The 18,868-nt window shown below is 32.8% G+C and overlaps 2 protein-coding genes across 3 annotated transcripts; one reads left to right on the top strand and one right to left on the bottom strand.

Annotated features, from left to right (window-relative positions):
- The first annotated feature begins 654 nt into the window (after positions 1–654).
- Positions 655–3,893, top strand: LOC115951384 (thylakoid lumenal 15.0 kDa protein 2, chloroplastic). Of its 2 annotated transcripts, none has more exons than XM_031068598.1 (6): positions 655–984; positions 1,241–1,344; positions 2,905–2,995; positions 3,170–3,238; positions 3,318–3,427; positions 3,563–3,893. In XM_031068598.1, exons 1-6 carry the CDS (start codon positions 819–821, stop codon positions 3,653–3,655), a joined length of 633 nt encoding a protein of 210 aa, XP_030924458.1. In that variant the 5' UTR covers positions 655–818; the 3' UTR covers positions 3,656–3,893. The 2 variants fall into 2 exon arrangements, with proteins under 2 accessions (XP_030924458.1, XP_030924460.1); XM_031068600.1 differs by having other exon boundaries at positions 673–984; positions 3,360–3,427.
- A 6,292-nt stretch (positions 3,894–10,185) lies between these two features.
- LOC115952409 (auxin-responsive protein SAUR32) lies at positions 10,186–10,841 on the bottom strand. Its single transcript, XM_031069580.1, has one exon. It carries the CDS (start codon positions 10,831–10,833, stop codon positions 10,420–10,422), a length of 414 nt encoding a protein of 137 aa, XP_030925440.1. The 5' UTR covers positions 10,834–10,841; the 3' UTR covers positions 10,186–10,419.
- Positions 10,842–18,868: the final 8,027 nt, after the last annotated feature.

Below are 18,868 nucleotides of genomic sequence, written 5' to 3'. Positions count from 1 at the left end.
GCATTAATGTGGCAATGCTCATTAAAGGGTTCTTAAAATTGCTAAAGAGCGATGTGTTGGATGCAGTTCAGTAGTTCAGCAAATGGAGGGAGAAAAGTAAAAAGGAAAAAAGGCTCTGAGCCTCTGAACCTGAAGCAGCCCGCTAAACAAGATAAAGCAAGCAATAAGATCAAGTGATCCACAGACAACAGTCATACTTGCTAACGTGGGTTGTTTATGGACATGGGGATAGACTTTAGAATCCAGATGAGGTGGAACATTATCAGCCATTTAGCTCCTACTTCTCTCAAACCTTGAAAAAAAAATATAGGGAAGTTTGGAATAGTACTGGTCTTTAACAAATCACCAAATCATATAGCACTTAGAAAATTCATTACAAAAATTATTACCGCGGATAAAAAAACAATAGGAGAATGCCAACAATATTATTGCTATAAACCCAAAAAGATTGTATCATTTTTATGGTGATAAATTAAGATTGATGAATATCACTTTTATATATGTAGACTTGTTTCTGGTTTTTATTTTTTATTTTTTATTTTTTTATTTTTTTATTATATATTAATAAATCCTCAAAGTTGTAAACAAAAAATTGTTGTGGAAAATTTTAATTTCATTAAAAATCAATTGAATACTCGCAATATATTTCAAGAATTGGAATGAAATTAGACAAAAGTACTCTGAAAACACTGCTATATAAAATAAAATAAAATAACATTTTCAAACTTTAGTCTTTTCGTCTTATCCAAACTAAGGAAAATATACCGTTTGGAAGTTTGCTGGGTGGGTAACAGTGTTCGACAAGACAAGAGGAAGTGATGGCATTTCTTCGTCTTCCTATCACAGCGCCACCATCGTCTCCAGTGTCTCTGCCATCCTTTGAGACTCCAATTCAAAACTCAACCAAATTCACCAACTGGGTTCGATCCAAGTCTTTCAATTTCGTGCTCTCTGGGGCTCTCACGCTCGGACTCTCTCTCTCTGGCAAGTTTCTTTCTTTTTCCTCTTTAAAGTAAAAGTAATCAGCAAAATGCAATCTTTTGCTGGACTTCATTGTATGTGATTTTGTTGGCCTCTTCAAATTCTAGCTTGTAAAAGTTAGGCAGTCTTAATTGCGAAAATGGCAAAATGTCATTCCAATATTCCGAATTGTGATGCTAGACATGATTTTGTTATGGGATATGATATGATAAGAGGGCAGAATTATAACAGAGAAAAAGACAAAACTTTAACTTTGTAGGAGTTGGAGTTGCTGAGGCAAAAGTTGGAGTCAACAAGCCAGAATTGCTTCCCAAAGAGTTTAGTCCTGTCATTGATGTTGGGGGGTTCCTCTCTGATGGCCAGGTGTGGTTTCCTTTCTTCTTGTCTTTGATTTAGCATTTACTATAGCCTTTTGTTAGTTAATGGTAACTCAGTTCATTCATTCTCTGTATTAGAAAGGATTTTAAGCAATAATTTTCATTTTTGGAAAAAATTTTCTCAAAAATTGAAAAAGTATTGATAACTTTTTTAAATTCTGAGAAAATATTTTCAAAAATAGATGGCTTAGGACACACATTAACCGAACTCTATTAGAAAAAAAATGAGACATGACTATAAATGCCATATTGGAAAAGATTGAACATAACTTTGATACCATGTAGAAAGAGAGTAAAATTAAATTGATGTAATATGAGAAAATATGAAGAATATATATATATATATATATAGAGAGAGAGAGAGAGAGAGAGAGAGAAGGGTTGGCCCTAGGCCATGGCCTAAGGCCCCCTAACATAGAAAGGCCCCCAAGTTAATATGGGGCAGTAAGGGTTTTTATTTATTTATTTTTTATTTTTTATCTTATAGGTTTTATAAATGGATATATCACCGATCACAATAAGTAATTCAATACCCATTTATTCTTTTATTGAAATGCCACATCAATTTGTAAGTTTTTTATAATAAAATTTGTATTAACTTTAGCGTGTTTTTCACACACAAAAAAAAAATTTTATGAATTAATAGAAATACAGCACAATCACCAATTCACCATTAAGTGAATGAAAAATGTTAAAACTAATACAAATTTTAAGACAAAAATTAATAAACTGATATGGCAGGAATATGATTGGTGCCACTCAAACAATATAATAAATTGAATGTTTTGAATAGTTTTTTTTTTATTGGTGACACGTCAATTTGTAAAACCTACATAGTAAGTATCTCTAGCTCACTCACAGTGACTTAGTCTTTTTAATTAGTAAGAATTAATAATAGATTTGAAATTAAAAAAAATAAACTAAATATTATTTAAGTGATATTTAGATATAAAAAGGCCCCTTTAAAATTTTCGCCTCAAACTATCTTGGGCCGGCCCTGAGAGAGAGAGAGAGAGAGAGAGAGTTAACGTAGTTTGACCTTAGAGGCCTACATCCATAGCAGAAAGCCTTCGATGGCTACATCTTTCTTATTAGTCAATGTTTATTACAATGAACTCATTTGAATGATATTTATGATAGGTTAAATCCTAGATTGACCATACATTAATCAAGGATTACAGTACTTGAAAATAAGTAGGGTTATAATTTTTCTTGTTGCATTCCAACTAAGATTAGGATGGCTTTGCTTGAACTCCAAGTAAGATTAGTGAGAATGAACATGGATAATAGACTTAGGCCTTGATTAGGGTTGGACCTTGATAGCTTTAAAAGTCTTTTTGCCCTACCCTTTTTTTTTGTGTGTGTTTACATTCATCTTTTTAGTTCTAAGATTGATAAATGAGAATTCCTACATCTATATGAGCCTTATAGATACGCAAATGGTGTTCTTTAAATTCAGATACAAGTAATGGCGCCACTTTTGAACCATTTGATAAAGGGAAGAAAATATATGATAAATTGCTAATGTCATGAGGTTAATTTGCAGGAGAAAAGACTTGCACAAGAAATTGCTGATATTGAAAATGATACTGGGTTCAAGTTGAGAGTTCTAGCGCAGAATTATCCTGAAACACCAGGTATGCTTAATCTTCTTGATCTTTTGGTAGTTAGATGGTCTGCTTCTTTGATCCACTTGTAGACTCTTAATGTTCTTTTCTTTTAAATTGATGGCTTCCTTATCTAAATCTGAAGACATCCTTGCTAGCCAAACAAAAAATGACTAATCATTATCAAAACCAACATTTTCGTAGGGCTGGCGATTAAAGATTTTTGGCAAGTGGATGATAGAACTATTGTCTTTGTTGCTGACCCCACGTTTGGTAAAGGTTTCCAAACATATTATCTACTTTTGAATACCTCTGGCATAGGTGATTTATGTTTATGGGTCTGTTTGACCAGGCAATATATTAAACTTCAATGTTGGGGCTTCTGTTGATCTAGACATTCCACGTAGTTTCTGGAGCCGATTGGCAGGGAAATATGGAAATATTTTCTATTGGAAAGAGAAGGTAGAGTTTTTGTTGTTGCCTGAATCACTTTATTCTTTTGGGTTGATTATATTTCCTGTGGTTGAGCTTGATTTTGTATGGGTTGTGCAAGGTTTTGTTGAAAATGAATATTGTATTTTCTTTTGGCTAATATAGGGGGAAGATGCATCAATTGAAGCAGCTGTAATGGCAATATCTAATTGCTTGAGAGAACCTGTAGGCCCAAATAATTGCTCTGAGGTAAAATAGTACAACAATGGCTACAGTAACAATGTTCTCTCAGCTGTAGTCTGCAAAAAATTTGCAACACACGATGTAAAAGGTGATAAAGAAATTTGAATTCATGTTCTTCTATGTCATGTTGAATCAGTCAACACATACTGTATTTACATAGTCATTTAATAACAAGAGGGCCACAGAGTGAGCAGCATCCTGTTCTGTAATCTAACCACTACTGATTCTAGACTTTTAAAATGCATTTTGTTATCAATATTCTGAAAAGGACGGGTAGGATCTGACTCTGAGCTTTAAGGATTGTCTGGAGGGAGGCTAGGGAGAAAGCTACAAGTTTCAGCTTTGCACACTCAATTTCTGCAGGGTTTTAGATGCAAAAGGCACATCTTTGGTTTACGCAAACTTACATTTGTGCTAGGCCTAGTAACAAGAATGCTAATTAGTTCTTTTTAGAACAATACTTTGTTTGCTTACTCACTTAAGCAACAATTATCTAATTCATTTGATATAGGCATCTTCCCTCTGTAACTCGGTGGATCTCACAACAGTACAAGTGTGAGAGTAATGATGTATATATTTAATATTTGAGATACCTTGTCCCACTTAAGATAGCATATTTAAGCTTTCAAATAATTTTAAGGCTATATTTCACATTTATTATTTTTCTGTATACAATAACAATATAATTTTTTTATTGACTTTTTCCGATCACCAATGATAAATTAGATAAGTAATAAACTTTATTGTCTTTACCTAACATATGTATAATTGACAAATGCCATATATGTCACTTTAGACAGAATGGAATAATATGAAACTAAAAGTTCTACTCCTATACATGTGTGTAAATTTAAGTGAAAAGCCATGATTAGCATCTCAAATGCCATGTCTCCTCTTGTCTTACTTATCCGTACAGTTATATAATCGATCATAAATTTAAGTCAGATATTTGTAGCTCCTAAATGTGCCTATTGTCCTGCTTCATGCTAGACTTAAAACATTCTTTTTTTTTTTTTTTTTTTTTTTTGAAAAGACTTAAAACATTCATTGATGCTATATAATGGTGAAGTGCAAATGTAGCAAGACCCTCTATTACTATTATAGATTTTTAGTGTAGTTGTCTGATAGTTGGACAACAGCTAAGATTCATGTGTAGAAGACCTGGGGTTGAGTCAATTACGCGTGTGTAGCATCTCAAAAGCAATTTGGCTCTTTTTTGTGTCATACTTATCCTCAATCATGTAATAAATCATAAAATTCAAATCAGATATATGTACTCATCGTCCTGCTTCTTGCACTAGATATTTTGAGTGTGAAAACTCATTGATTCTAAATATTGGTGAACAGCCAATGTAAGACAACCCTTTGCTATTTGGACTTTTGCAGTAGTTGTCTGATGGTTGGGTGGCAGCAAAATGCATGGGTAAAAGACCTGGGCCTGTCTGCTGGGGCTGGGGCCTTTTTTGGGCTCATAATCTTGATAATGAAAGAAGACAAAGTCAGGAATAATTGCTGGTGAAAGTTTTTTGCGTGGTCGACAAAAGCTCAATTTCATAGGCCCAGTGAAGACAAAATGAGCTAGCATGAATATAACTAGCAAAACTTGCATGATAGCTTGGTTTACTGTGAGCATTTCAGATTGCCTAATTCAATAAGAATTTTCACATTCAAGCTTAAATTATCTTGAGTTTCTTGCCTCAAGATTTCAAGAGTAATCCTCTGAAACTCTCGGTTACAAATTTGAAGTACAGGGGGCTCAAATTAGGTTGTCAATCACCACAGATCTCAAAACACTTAAAAAAGATGAGTAAAAGCTTATCCTGATATAATTGATTTGTTGTACATTGTTAAAATAATTTAATAAGACGTCATGACACGAATAGGTATATGTCATATTTAGCATCCAAATTGGTACTATTTTATGTGTAAAGGCACCTGATGTGGACAATTTCATATGGTGATTTCCGTGTTTTATTTATTACTAGTCGCAGACTCGCGCGATACTTGAAAAAAATATGATATGATTATTTTTTATTGGATAATTATTGAATTAATATATTAGATTGTATATTTTTAAAAATTCAATATGTGTTATTTGAAATTATGTTTTAAATTAGAAGTTTTTTGTATTCATCAGGTATTATATATAGTGAGATATGTATAAAAACACAATGCAATATTTTTTTTTTATTTAAAAAATTGATAGTGTGATGAGAACTATTAAACCAAGTTGTAATTATGTATACTTTGTTTATTACTATACAAATGTATGCGATTCAACTCTTATAGATACTTTTCTCCAAAACATAGATCCACATCTCTTTCTTTCTCACAATTGAAACCAAGTGAAAAAGTAAATAAAGATAACTATGCAATAGATCATTATCAATAAATCATATATCATAAAGTGGAAATATAAAATAAAATAAAATGCAAAAAGAAAAAGTTCCTTAAGTATCTATACATAAAAACATTAATAACATAATGATGCTCTAAAGTAAATTATGTTTTATCTTATTCTCTTTTTGGCATTTTTACTAAAGATAATCAACTAAGCAAAGTAAAAGCTTACTAAGAAAGTTCAAATTAACTAAAATTTGATGGTGGAGATGCTAATTATTTGTAATAAAATGAACAAAATAAAAATAACAAATAGATTTGAGAAAAACACATAAGATTTCTAAAAGAAATTTTACCAAACACATGGGATGCTATAATACAAAATTACTACACTGAATATTTTTTGATTTTTTTGATACTCTACAAATAAAACAACTTTATTCACTTTTTGTCACATTATAAACTATAAAGCGATTACAATGTTTATTATAATCTCCACCCCCCCCCCCACCCCCCCGGTGCGCGCGCGTGCGGAGGTTATAAGCACTTTGATTGAAATCAAAATATGCTATTTATTTTTTGCCCAAAGGCAAGTCAGCCTACCAGATAATCCAAATGATTATCATAAGGACCTGCTACCATAGAGCAATTTTTGGTAAATTTCTGTTATATCAAACATTTGATGATATTTTAGCCTTAGATATCATAGATCTAGCTTCTCAACATAAGCTGAATGTCTCTCCACAATAAGTCTAATTAGGGGATTCTCCACAACATCACCAACCTGAGTCTTGTAACAAGAAACTAATATCTTTTCATTGCTTGTAACAACTACAACCTCGTCTTTGTGAGTTAAAAGCTCATTTGCCACAACCATATGCATCTTGTACTTTTTAAGAGCCATATCAGCCTTCTCCAAAAGTATTTGTATATCTGTCTCTAGTTGTTTAGTTAGGCAGAGGAAAACTTTTAGTCCCATTTCATTATAGCAAAAGACTTTTTATACAAAATTCCAGTAGAAGGGAGACTAATAGGCTGTAAAGAACCCGGTGGTTCCTAATGGAGATTGATGGGAATTATAGGGGAATGGATGGGGATTGTAGGGAAATTGACTTAATTCGAGGTAGTCACCCTCCATAGAGAAAGAGAGAGATTAAGAGAGAGAAATGCACTAACAAATTGGTTTATTCTTCATTGATTCCTCATATTGGATTACAATCATGTATTTATAGGAAACTAGCTCTAATCTCATTGGTCCACATGGCCTCATCCTATTGGTTCTATTATTCCCCATGTGCATTAATAATTCCAACATGTGCTAAATGTGATTAACATGCTTGGAATTGTAACTAACTAACTAACTAAATCTCAATACAACAATTATTATCCATATGCTTATAGCATTCCTAACATTTCCCTCCCCTTGAAAACACCTTGCCCACAAGGTGTTGTTGTGAAATAGCATCTTCATCAAAGGAGATCTTCCAATGGACCAATACCGTAGTGACATTTTGATCACCATATTCATGCATTTCTCTTTGACAAGCGGTCCGGTGTACATGAAGGTTTCTTCTTCGTAGATCTTCAAACTTTGCTTAAATTCTTGAGCCTTCAATGGTTCTTCAATCTTCAAGGTCTCATTGGTTTTTTGAACCTTGAAATGTTCTAGTATCCTCAAGACCTCATTTGATTCTAGAACCATTAGAATTCTTGGAGCTTGTATCTTGGATTCTTGGATCACCGACACTTGGATTGCCGATTCTTGAATCATAGACTCTTGAATGGAAGCCTCCATTGGTGCATCAAGAATGGGTTCTTGGAAGATCATCATCACCTTCTTTGTTGATTCTTTCGATTGAACTTCAAGGGCAGCATGTACATGTATATCATCATCCACTTTGACACAAAAATCAACATCTCGGCTTGCAACAACAGTAGTAGAATCAAGAGATTGTAACTCCTCTTCCGTCATGTTCTCGAGACCCTCTTGCAATCTTGAGAGCTCCTCCTTCATGGCCATGTTAGATTCATCCAAGGCCTTCATCTTCTTTGAAATATCCTTAGCTTCTTCTAAGGCTTTGTTCAACATTCCTTGTATTTTTTCCAAAAGTTTTCTTTCATCATAATTGCTCGTCTCTGGATCAACGGCTCTGATACCATTTGTTAGGAACCCGGTGGTTCCTAATGGAGATTGATGAGAATTATAGGGGAATGGATGGGGATTGTAGGGAAATTGACTTAATTCGAGGTAGTCACCCTCCATAGAGAAAGAGAGAGATTAAGAGAGAGAAATGCACTAACAAATTGGTTTATTCTTCATTGATTCCTCATATTGGATTACAATCATGTATTTATAGGAGACTAGCTCTAATCTCATTGGTCCACATGGCCTCATCCTATTGGTTCTATTATTCCCCATGTGCATTAATAATTCCAACATGTGCTAAATGTGATTAACATGCTTGGAATTGTAACTAACTAACTAACTAGGTTCTATTATTCCCCATGTGCATTAATAATTCCAACATGTGCTAAATGTGATTTACATGCTTGGAATTGTAACTAACTAACTAACTAAATCTCAATACAACAATTATTATCCATATGCTTATAGCATTCCTAACATAGGCCCTCCACTTTCTTCAAGACATAGAGAATTATGAAAGATCACACATCCTTTGCCTACCCTTTTCTCTTTTTCAAATTCACATTACCAAAAAATATATGAAGCTAAAAACATTGTGAATACATCTCTGTTAAGTGGAAGTCCATTGGTAGGCACATTCAAATTCATAGCCATATATATTTTGTTTTGATATAAATTCAAATTTCTATTAAAAAAAACTACGTATTAACTCAAACCAAAATTCAACCAAAGCTATAAGAGTGATTTGTGATGGGAATTTAAAAAATACAACACAAAAAAATTAAATAAAAAAACCATCAACCTAAATTAGAGTTATAAGAAAGAACAAAAATCAAGAGAGAGAGAGAGAGAGAGAGTACTCACAGTTTTTGTGTGGAAAAATATGGATTGAATGGAATAAATGATATCAAATTTATACAAAATAAGATGGGAAGAAGCAGAGTTAAAATATAAGAAAGAGGAAATGATGAAGGAAGTTTATGGTAAAGTAAAGAATAGTAGGGAGATAAAGAGGCAAAGAGGGAGGGGAAATATTGGAGAAAGAAAAAAGTTTTTTTTTTTTTTTTTAAATAGAATAGGAAGATGAAAAGTTTAAATATTCAATTTTAAAAATTACTTGAAATTAGAAAGAAGAAAACAAAAAATTGAAATCAATTTAGATAGTTGAATATAGTTAAACATTTGCATCTAATGAATAGTAATGTTTGTAATGAATAGTCAAACATGTGCATATATCCACTAAAATGATAATGAATTATTTAAGTTTAACAATTACTTGAAATTAGAAAGAAGAAAATGAAAAGTTGAAATCAAGTTGGGTAGCTGAATAGTAAAATATTTGCATTTAAAAGGAATGAATAGTAACAAGTTGAATAGTAATGGAGTGTATTAACAGGTTTATCTATGAACTATATTTAATTATTTTATATAAAATAAAATAAAAAAATCATAAAGGAATTAAAAAAAAATGTATGACGTGATTAATGAGATGGCTTAACAAGAGTACAGTAATATTAAATTCTATGTCTCAATTTTTAGATATATATAGATATAGATTATACTGTTCTTATTAATTGTCCAGTATCAGCATTGATAGGTCTACTAATTACTTCATACGGATGACAAGATTAGAGCACCTTTTTGAATATGGTTCCTGCTGCTATTCCTCTAGTCATTTCATATATCGCCTTGTGTGTAGATTCCAGAAGTGGTAATGTAACATTGTAGGAATTCGTTGATTCAGTGTTTTTCTGTTCTATGCTTTGGTTGGAATGCATCATTGGACTTATTAGCTATTCATTGTCAAGCAACATGAGTACGTGACAGAGATAAGAAAAGTTAATCCCAATGAACTGATTCTTACGCCTACACCATTTTGTGTGTGTATATAGTGCGGATTCCTCCTTTTTCTTACACTGTAGCTCATTACAGTGAAGGATGTTATTGTTTGGAAGATTGAAGGCTTGATAGGATATATAATAGTACAGCTCAGAAGGAATAGGAAAAAGGCTTAATAAAATATGTTTTAATTATATAAACACATTTGAAACTCCTTGAACAACTAAACAACCCTCCCAAAATAGCCATGGCCAAAGAAATTGCATAGATACTGACATTTTTTCCTGCCACAAGTATTGTTACTACCCAATGCTATAATGAGAAACAAGTAGGAATTAGGTAAGTAACACATCTCAGCTGCATATGACAGTGTAACATAGGTTATTAACTCGGAAAAACTATCCTAGAAAAGGCAATTACTAATAACAGAAAACATTAACATCTGTTTACTCTCCTAACACTTTATACTGGTAAGACACAATCCAGCACCAGTGCTCTTCTCCATTTTGTCATCGATAATCTTCTGCAATTCCGCAGGTCGACAAGGGACTGAAAGAGCTCCTTTTTGACTGAAGCCATATTCTTCCTTAGCCTGCTCCAGTAATCTCAAGAATGCAGGGTTAGTTAAGTAGTCCAGTTCAACAACAAACCTCTTTGTTTCCTCACCCTTGATTGCGAAAACAGCAAAATGTCCTTCAGTTACATCATCTGGCACCACTGCTGCTGCTTCTAGTGCTTTTTTTAATTGATCAGGTTCTCTAGGTGCCGAGACTGAGATACTCTTCTGTAGTTTTTCAATGAGAACATTGAAGAGCCTGAGCATCACCAAGGCTTTATTTCTCTCATCCCTATTCTTCTTTAAAGACATTAAACCTCTATTTCTTTTCTTTTCTTTTTCCCTTATTCTTCTTGGCAGACAATAGGGAACTTTAAGAACTTCTTTGGAACTCACGAATCTTTCTTTGAGCTTGCATGGGAATTTATACGAGGCCATGAACAAGATGGGGAGCATAAAGCATACACACGAAAATTTCTCATAGGGTCATTGTGGAGCCACTACATGTGACTGCAGCGTTATGTCATTTAAAACAACATTTGACAGGTCACCTGTAGTGAACGCGGTATTCCATAGGATTAGGATCGATCCTTAAGGTAACTCTACAATGGAGTTCATGGTAAAATTGAGTTTTCCTTGTCTTGTTTGAAAGATTTTAGAAATTATCGTAACTTGCAACTCCACCATGAATGAATAACATTTTAGGAATTCCATAGTGGAATTATTTTCTAGAGTTCTTAAAAGGGGGAAAAATGTTTTCAAATTGCAACTCATGGAATGCTTTCTTAAAATCATAGAAAACTGTGTTTTTGTATCCTAGTTTCTTTTTTGGTAGTGTTTGTTACACACACTATTACATATTCATTTTTGGAGCTAAAATCGAATTTTTAAAAAAAAAATATATATATATTTTTACAATAACAATACTATTCAGAGATTTTTCCAAATGCTCAATAGCATTTAAAAAAAAAAAAAATCATATTTTTTAAAACAAAACTTTTAAAATTACTATTATAACACACATTTTCAAGTAGTTGACCCAAATTGACACTTAATTCTAACTTTATTTTTTTGAGCTAGTTATAATATGCTGCTAACTTGCGGCTTGAATCCTTTCTCCCATAAACTTCTAAGAACTTTGTGCATAAAGAGGTATTAATTAACTAAGCTACAAGACTCTTGATACTAATTCTAATTCTAATATGAGTGGTGTATGAGTTCAATGATTCATTATTCTCACCCAATGATTGGGTTTGAATCCCGCTATGCTTGGTACCTAACTTTTGGGAGTCATTCAGATATATCCTTCCTAGCAATTTGTGGTTGGAAAGGATTTCTCACAGCAAGATATTTCAGCATTGTCCAAATGAAACTGAATCAAATAGTGGCATACTAGCCTAAGAAAAGCCTGCCTTCCTTACCTTAAAATAGACTGTTCATTGATATTCATGAACCAGGTACAGTTTCAAGTTGGAAGCTTGAAGAGCAGAGCTGAGCAGCAAAATGGCCAAAATGAAACTCATCAAGCTAAAATATGCGTTGGTGGTTCACTTCAGACCATAATTAAAACAAAAAATGCTGCTCAAGTGTTAAAACTTAAAACTAAGTTGCATTATTCGTGGTTTAGGAGCATCAGTTATTGCTTGCCGACTTGCACCGTTTGTTAAGACCTTAAGGGGACAATGGTCCGAACTTCAAGTTGGCAAACCAAGGTCTCTTATAGTGTCGGCAAGAAGTAGACGTCTACGTGTTCAAATTCATGTTGTACTAGCAAGTACTTGTGTAGCAAGAAATATTGAAGAATCAGCCATGGTCTCTTATAGTGTCGGTAAGAAGTAGACGTCTACGTGTTCAAATTCATGTTGCACACTAGCAAGTACATGTGTAGCAAGAAATATTGAAGAATTAGTGGTACATATTTTTTCTCCTGTTTTAATACTGCATAAGCGGCCTTATCTGAACATTATAGAGATAAGGGTGAACACTGAACACCTGGTGGAGTTAGTCTGAGTGAAGTGATAAGTTTTTCCCAGGTGAACATTAATGCATGGAAGGCATGAATATACTCCTGAGATATAGGTTGCTACTGGTTAATATTACTGAGATGGTGTCATGAAGATGCTCAGAAAAGATCTGGAATATGAGCTACATGATGCCTTCAAAATGTCATCCTCATGAGACAAAATGCTTGATGAGAGAAACTATATTTAAGTGATAGATATGACTGTGTTTGAAAATGAAGAAGCCGGTGAATTGAAATTGTTGAGTGTGCTGTTGGGTATGAGCATTAACTATTTAGCAAATGGTTTTGACGGTATGGTTAGTTGTCGATAGATTTTGCTAGGTAGAGAAGAGTCCAAGGGCTCTTTTTAAAAAAGGTTCTCTACCTTATTAATATATATATATATATATATATATTTTTTTTTATTATAAAAAAAGTGGTTAAAAAACTCTACCTCTATATTTGGATTAAGAGAAAGGAGGAGAGAGAAGGGAGGAAGAAGGCCGGAAGTTCATGTCAAGCTAATTGAATTCTATGTTGTAGAAATGAACTTGATTGAGGTAGCTCATTTAATATTAAAAACCCCATTAGTGAACAAGGATTAATTTTATTTCTCTACCTAGTCATTCTAGATTGAGGATTAGGTCTTTTTGGGGAAGATACAAATAAAATTTTCCAAATATTGTGTCTGGATTCTCAATTTTGAAATATTTCACTTATTTTGCTCTGCAATATTGGGCTTTGATGGTGTTTATCATGAACTCATGGGACTCAAGACTTGATTTTTCCCCCCCTATTATTTCAATTCATTCTCAACGTCACTATTCATTCTATTAAGTGCAAACCCTGAATACATAGCTGTGTACTCTTAACAACATCTATTGCTTTGGCTGAAAATCTTTCGGACCATCTCCGATCAATGCACTTGAAGTATATATCTTCAAGAATGCATCTAAAGGCACATCCTATCTTACCATGGGGTTGGACCAAAATCCGTCATCACAAAAAAAAAAAAGAGAACCAAATCGAGACCATCCCTAGAGGGCATTGGTTAGAGATAAGACTTTATGCTTAAGAAAATCTACCGGACGCTAATGTCGTCATCTAAAAAGAAGCTTACGTCAGCTGTTCAAAAATGTGGTCACTTTTGCATTTATTGTGTCCCAACTACTTTACATCACATTAAATGTGATATGGTGTGTTTCCTATGGCTATGGGAGCCCTTTTGTACCCTATAGACCCATATGTTGTAATGACATGCATCATATCAACTCAAAAGCTTGAATCTAGGAAAGACTTTTGGGCGGAAAAGAGGATGACTAGCAAGTATAAATAGGAGTTGAACCTTAGAAATAAGGTATGAAATATGATCTAAAACATACTATATACAAGAGCTAAGGACTTAAAACTCCAATTCACTGAATTTACCATCAGAGCATCATTGGTAAACCCCTTAGAGGAGTGCCAACCTCACCCATATATTTCTTAGTGTTTGTGCAGGAGACATTAATTAATGCAAAGATCATCCTTGATTCGACAGTCTTCACTTGTTTAAAAAATCCCACCTCTTACACTGACTATTTGACCATGAATTTTCTTGCCTTGTTTGTCACATGCTGATTAGGCAATTGACGAAAAGAAACTCGCAAAGTGAGATCAAGCCTATTTTGACACCAACATCTCACCAAACAAATGTGAAGCCTCACCCATGAAATCATTTTATACACATCCAGAAAGCATTCCATTCCAAGTCTCTAAATCAGTTTGAGGCATTCTATAAAACAACTTAACATTCATTAAACAATTACATGCATTGTGAACACAAAGCTAACAGAGATGTAACCAAACCTATGTATTTCCTAATTATTAATTTATATAAAGTAATATTATATTTATACTATATATGCACATATTCACACACACAAAAATTCACACAAATAACATTATAACCAAAATAAAAATAAAAATAAAAATGCCCACAGTTTGTATGAGACATACACTCATACACACACACACACACACACACACATATATATATAATATTTATAATAAAGAGAAAGACACTCATATATATGATAAATTTGATGATTTTGTTAAAAAGATTTTCTTTTTAACAAAGTTTGGCTATTAACTTAGTTGTAGCCTTAGGCTACAACTCCCACTAAAAAAAATTAACATGACTAAATATTTTGAAAATCTAACCATTGGATTTCATGTTCTTTATGTTCTTAATACACACATCAAATTTTGTGTCAATGAAATGTTATTTATTATTCAATACAGAAATTTATTTTTTAAGCATAATTTTATATTACAAAAACTTCAAATTTAAATATTTGATTTGTTAAAATTTACATCAAATAAAAATATATAAAGAAAATATAATCCAATGGTTGATTTGTTAAAATTTACATAAAATAAAAAGATATTGAGTGGAGTTGTAATATTACGCTACAACCAAGTTTGAAGTCAAACTTTGTCATGTTCTTATTTCAAGACATTATGAGACTCATTGAGTAGTTAATATAACATATAAGGACTTCACTTGACCGGAAAGACTTTAAGCCTTTGAGTTTGGGCCCAACTATGTTATATTTACTACATTTTCTGTTTTTTTTTTTTTTAAGAAGCTACTACTCTCTCTTATTATTCTTATATTCAATATAGGATTTCATTCGCATGGTTCCCAACATTAGTGCAGCAACAGACATAGAGAGATAAGGCTAAGTGGAAACTGTTGGTCTGCAAAGTAATAATTGCAAAGAATTCACTATGGCCATTCTCAGGTTTGACCTTTTTTTTTTTTTTTTTTGGCCTCTTATAACTAGCATTATCACACACGCCTCACATATGCGATGAAACTTTTTTTAATTTTTAATTTTAGGGTTTAGTATCATAATTTTTTATTTTTGAGTTTAAGTCTCCAGAAAGAAACTTTACATATACCACTTAGATTAGGTTAGAGTACACCCTAAAATGCAAAAATGACCCTTAAACTTTATATCAATTAAATGAAAAAATGACCCTTAAATTGCTCTAATATTTCTTTTTACGAATGATTTCCATTTACTGATTTGTCTGTTTACTGATTTTTATAACCCTTAATCATGGATGCTTGGGTCAATTTACCTAAATTATCGACCTTCAAACTTCTTATAGGTGTCACAAATGACATTGTTTCAATATCATATACATAAATAATCTCTCTTTAAATTTTTATTCTTCAACCCAATATTATAGTGGGATAAGTCTCGAAAATACTCTCTTTCTCTCTCTAGATTTTAGCTTGCTCACTTCTTGATTTTCTTTTGTTTATATCAATTAATTGGGAGAGGGGTATGGAAGGAGCTGGACTAGGGGGGCAATGGCCCCCCCTAATTTTTTTTTAAAATAATATAATTATATAACTATATATTTAGATACTAATTTTAGAAACTTCATTCAATAAAATTACATTTTGACTCCCTTATTGATCGTTATAAGAGAAATGCTACAACTACAAATTTTTTTGTAACATTTTTATAGACTATTGAGGTAGCAAATTTTTATTGGTTTGCATTTTGGTCCACAACTTACATCACTTTTTTACTTACTAATAACCACTAATTACAACAACAATTTGTAAATAAATTTGTAGATCTAGTATTTTCCTCCTTTTAAAGTCCATAAAATAATTTATAAATCTAAAATCTAAAAAAAAAAATATACAAGCCCAAAATATAAGCCCAATAAGAAAAATTACCGATAGGCAATAGCAAAGCTAAAAAACAAATTTGAGACTAATCAACCAATTTTAACAAAAACAAACAACTTAGCCCTTTAAAAAACTTTAAACAAAATAATTTTGTCATTACCAACAAAAGACACGCTCTACACACACATAAAAATAATAATAATAAAAGAAAACCTTTGCCAGCTGTCGGGGACGTTTTTGCGACAATGGCCGAAAATGCGAGAATGACCCAAATCTCCCCTTGGGTTCTTTAGAAGTGTTTATTTGTGGAGAATCAAGCCCCAAATTCCAAATGTATAATGAACAAAAGACTAATGGTACTTTGACAAGAGAAAATCAAAATGCTAATAATGAAAGTGCAGAAAAAGCATAAAAATATAACAGATCTGAAACTTCGACTCACAGTCACACAGAAGAAGAAATTGAGGAAGGCCGTGAGGAAGAGAGGGAAGGTTCCCCTGTACCCATATTTCCACCCCTAAGGTTCAGAATTGTGAGAATGTCTCTTGGCGCAGTGGGTTTTTGCTCTGAAGTTTCAGGTCTATAGGGAAAACGTGGTTTAACGGGTTTGAAACTTCGACCCACAGTCACACAGAAGAGGAAATTGAGGGAGGTTGTGAGGAAGAGAGGGAAGGTTCTCCTGTACCCATATTTCCACCCCCAAGCTTCGGAATTGTGAGATTGTTGGCTGGCTAAATGGGTTTTTTGCTCTGAAATTTCAGCTCCTTAGGTAGAACGTGGCCTCTTTCTTTTGAATCTGATTGGGGCCTTTTGTATTGAACTTGGGGTGCTCTAAATGACTGGTTTATGGTCAATAGAAGAGGCTTTGAATCCCAAGGTCTCAATCAAAGAGGTTATGATCAGATTTGCTTTAATTGGGTAAGAGAGTTGGCTTGCTTTTTACATGATTTTGGAAATAAAGTGGGTGACTCCATTAGCTATTCTTTCCTTGTCATTGTAGGATTTTGATAGCTGCATTTGGGTGGCTAAGTGGGCTAGGCTGTTCAGCCTTTTTCTTAGGGTCAGCTGTGTTTTGGTGTGGAAAATGGAGATGGGTTGAAAATTAGGGGCACAGTCACCCAGAGCATGAAAGCTCTTTTGAGATGGAAATTTTGGATACAAGACCTCTTCCATGAGCCCAAGGTGCTACTAGTGTCCCTTGCCCACTTGGTAGCATGCATGGGCTAGGCTCATACAAGAGGTCCGAAAGGAAACGACCCATACCCTCCAAACCACACTTCCTCAATTTCCCCAATAAGTCGCATGGGCTTGAGCCATGCTTTAAAAGAATAAAATAAAATATAATACATGAATCGGGCTTGTAAAAAAAATGTGTCGCGAAAATGTATATTAACACCAGCTAAGTGATAGCGTCAAAAGCCAAAGACACCGTATGTAGCTAACAATAAAACCACCCTCCTAACTCCAAGTCCTGGTTCCGTCCCTGGAGAGGAGTTTTCATCATGGAAAAACTGAGGTTTTTGATTAATCATTATTTTTCTATTCAAAACTAAGAACTAAACAAATTAAAACTTTGATGGTTACAAAAGGAAACTAAAAAGAAAACAGAGCAGAGAGAAAATTACAATATAGGAAAGCCAACTAAAATAATATATTTCTAATTAGAATTTTCTTCTACGTTCAATCATAAGCTCAGAAAATCCAAAAAAAAAGAAAAAAGAAAAAAACACATATAATCAGTAAACGTTAGTCTGCCTAACAAAGATCCGACGTAAGCACCCAAAATAATACTCATTACCATACTAAAAAATCAATCACCACTATTGTCAATTGATTTTAATCGTGGTAAAATTTCTAATGATATATATTCTAAGATTAAAACTATAATATTTTATATCAGACGTTACTTTTTTTAAAGAGAAATTACATTTTACTATCCTAAATTATACATCTAATTACACTTTGCATAATAAACTTTTCGAGTGCATATTTTGCACCATAAATTATGATTCATGTTATACTTTGAACTCTGACATCAAGTTTGCTATTAACTTTGATGGAAAAAGGAAAAATATGGCACCACGCCAAAAGACCTAATTATCCATCTTCTCAATTCTTTTTAAAAAAAGAAGATAAGTTATACTTTACCTCCCTAATCTATACTCTTGATTACACTTTACACCCTAAACTTTGAATTTTCTTCCAAGTTAACAGCAAACTGAATATCGGGGGTGCAAAATGTAATATGAGTCATAGTTTAGGATGCAGAACATGCATTTGCAAAGTTTAAGGTGCAAAATATAATATGGGGAATAGTTTTGGGGGGGAAAAATGTTAGAGCTATTTTTATATAATAATGATCATAATAATACTTTTTGTCTAAACATGTACTTTTTTTTTTTTGAGAATCGTCTAAACATGTACTTGAAGTCTCATTGTATTGTTTTAAATAAATAAATAAAAAAGCAATGAAGTACATGCTTCAAATAGCAACCTTGAGAAATTCTCATACAATATTTAGAAAAATCAAATCAATTTAAAACATGAAAATTACATCTTATTAAACAAAAGCTACCCATAACATGCATGATACATTTTGAAATTTTACAACTTATTTATATATATATATATATATACGTATGTATGTATGC

This window comes from Quercus lobata, chromosome 7 (assembly GCF_001633185.2).
Source record: "Quercus lobata isolate SW786 chromosome 7, ValleyOak3.0 Primary Assembly, whole genome shotgun sequence".
NCBI classification, from domain to species: Eukaryota; Viridiplantae; Streptophyta; class Magnoliopsida; order Fagales; family Fagaceae; genus Quercus; species Quercus lobata.
The sequence above is the reverse complement of the archived record's forward strand: the minus strand, read 5'-3'. Positions and strand labels throughout refer to the sequence as shown.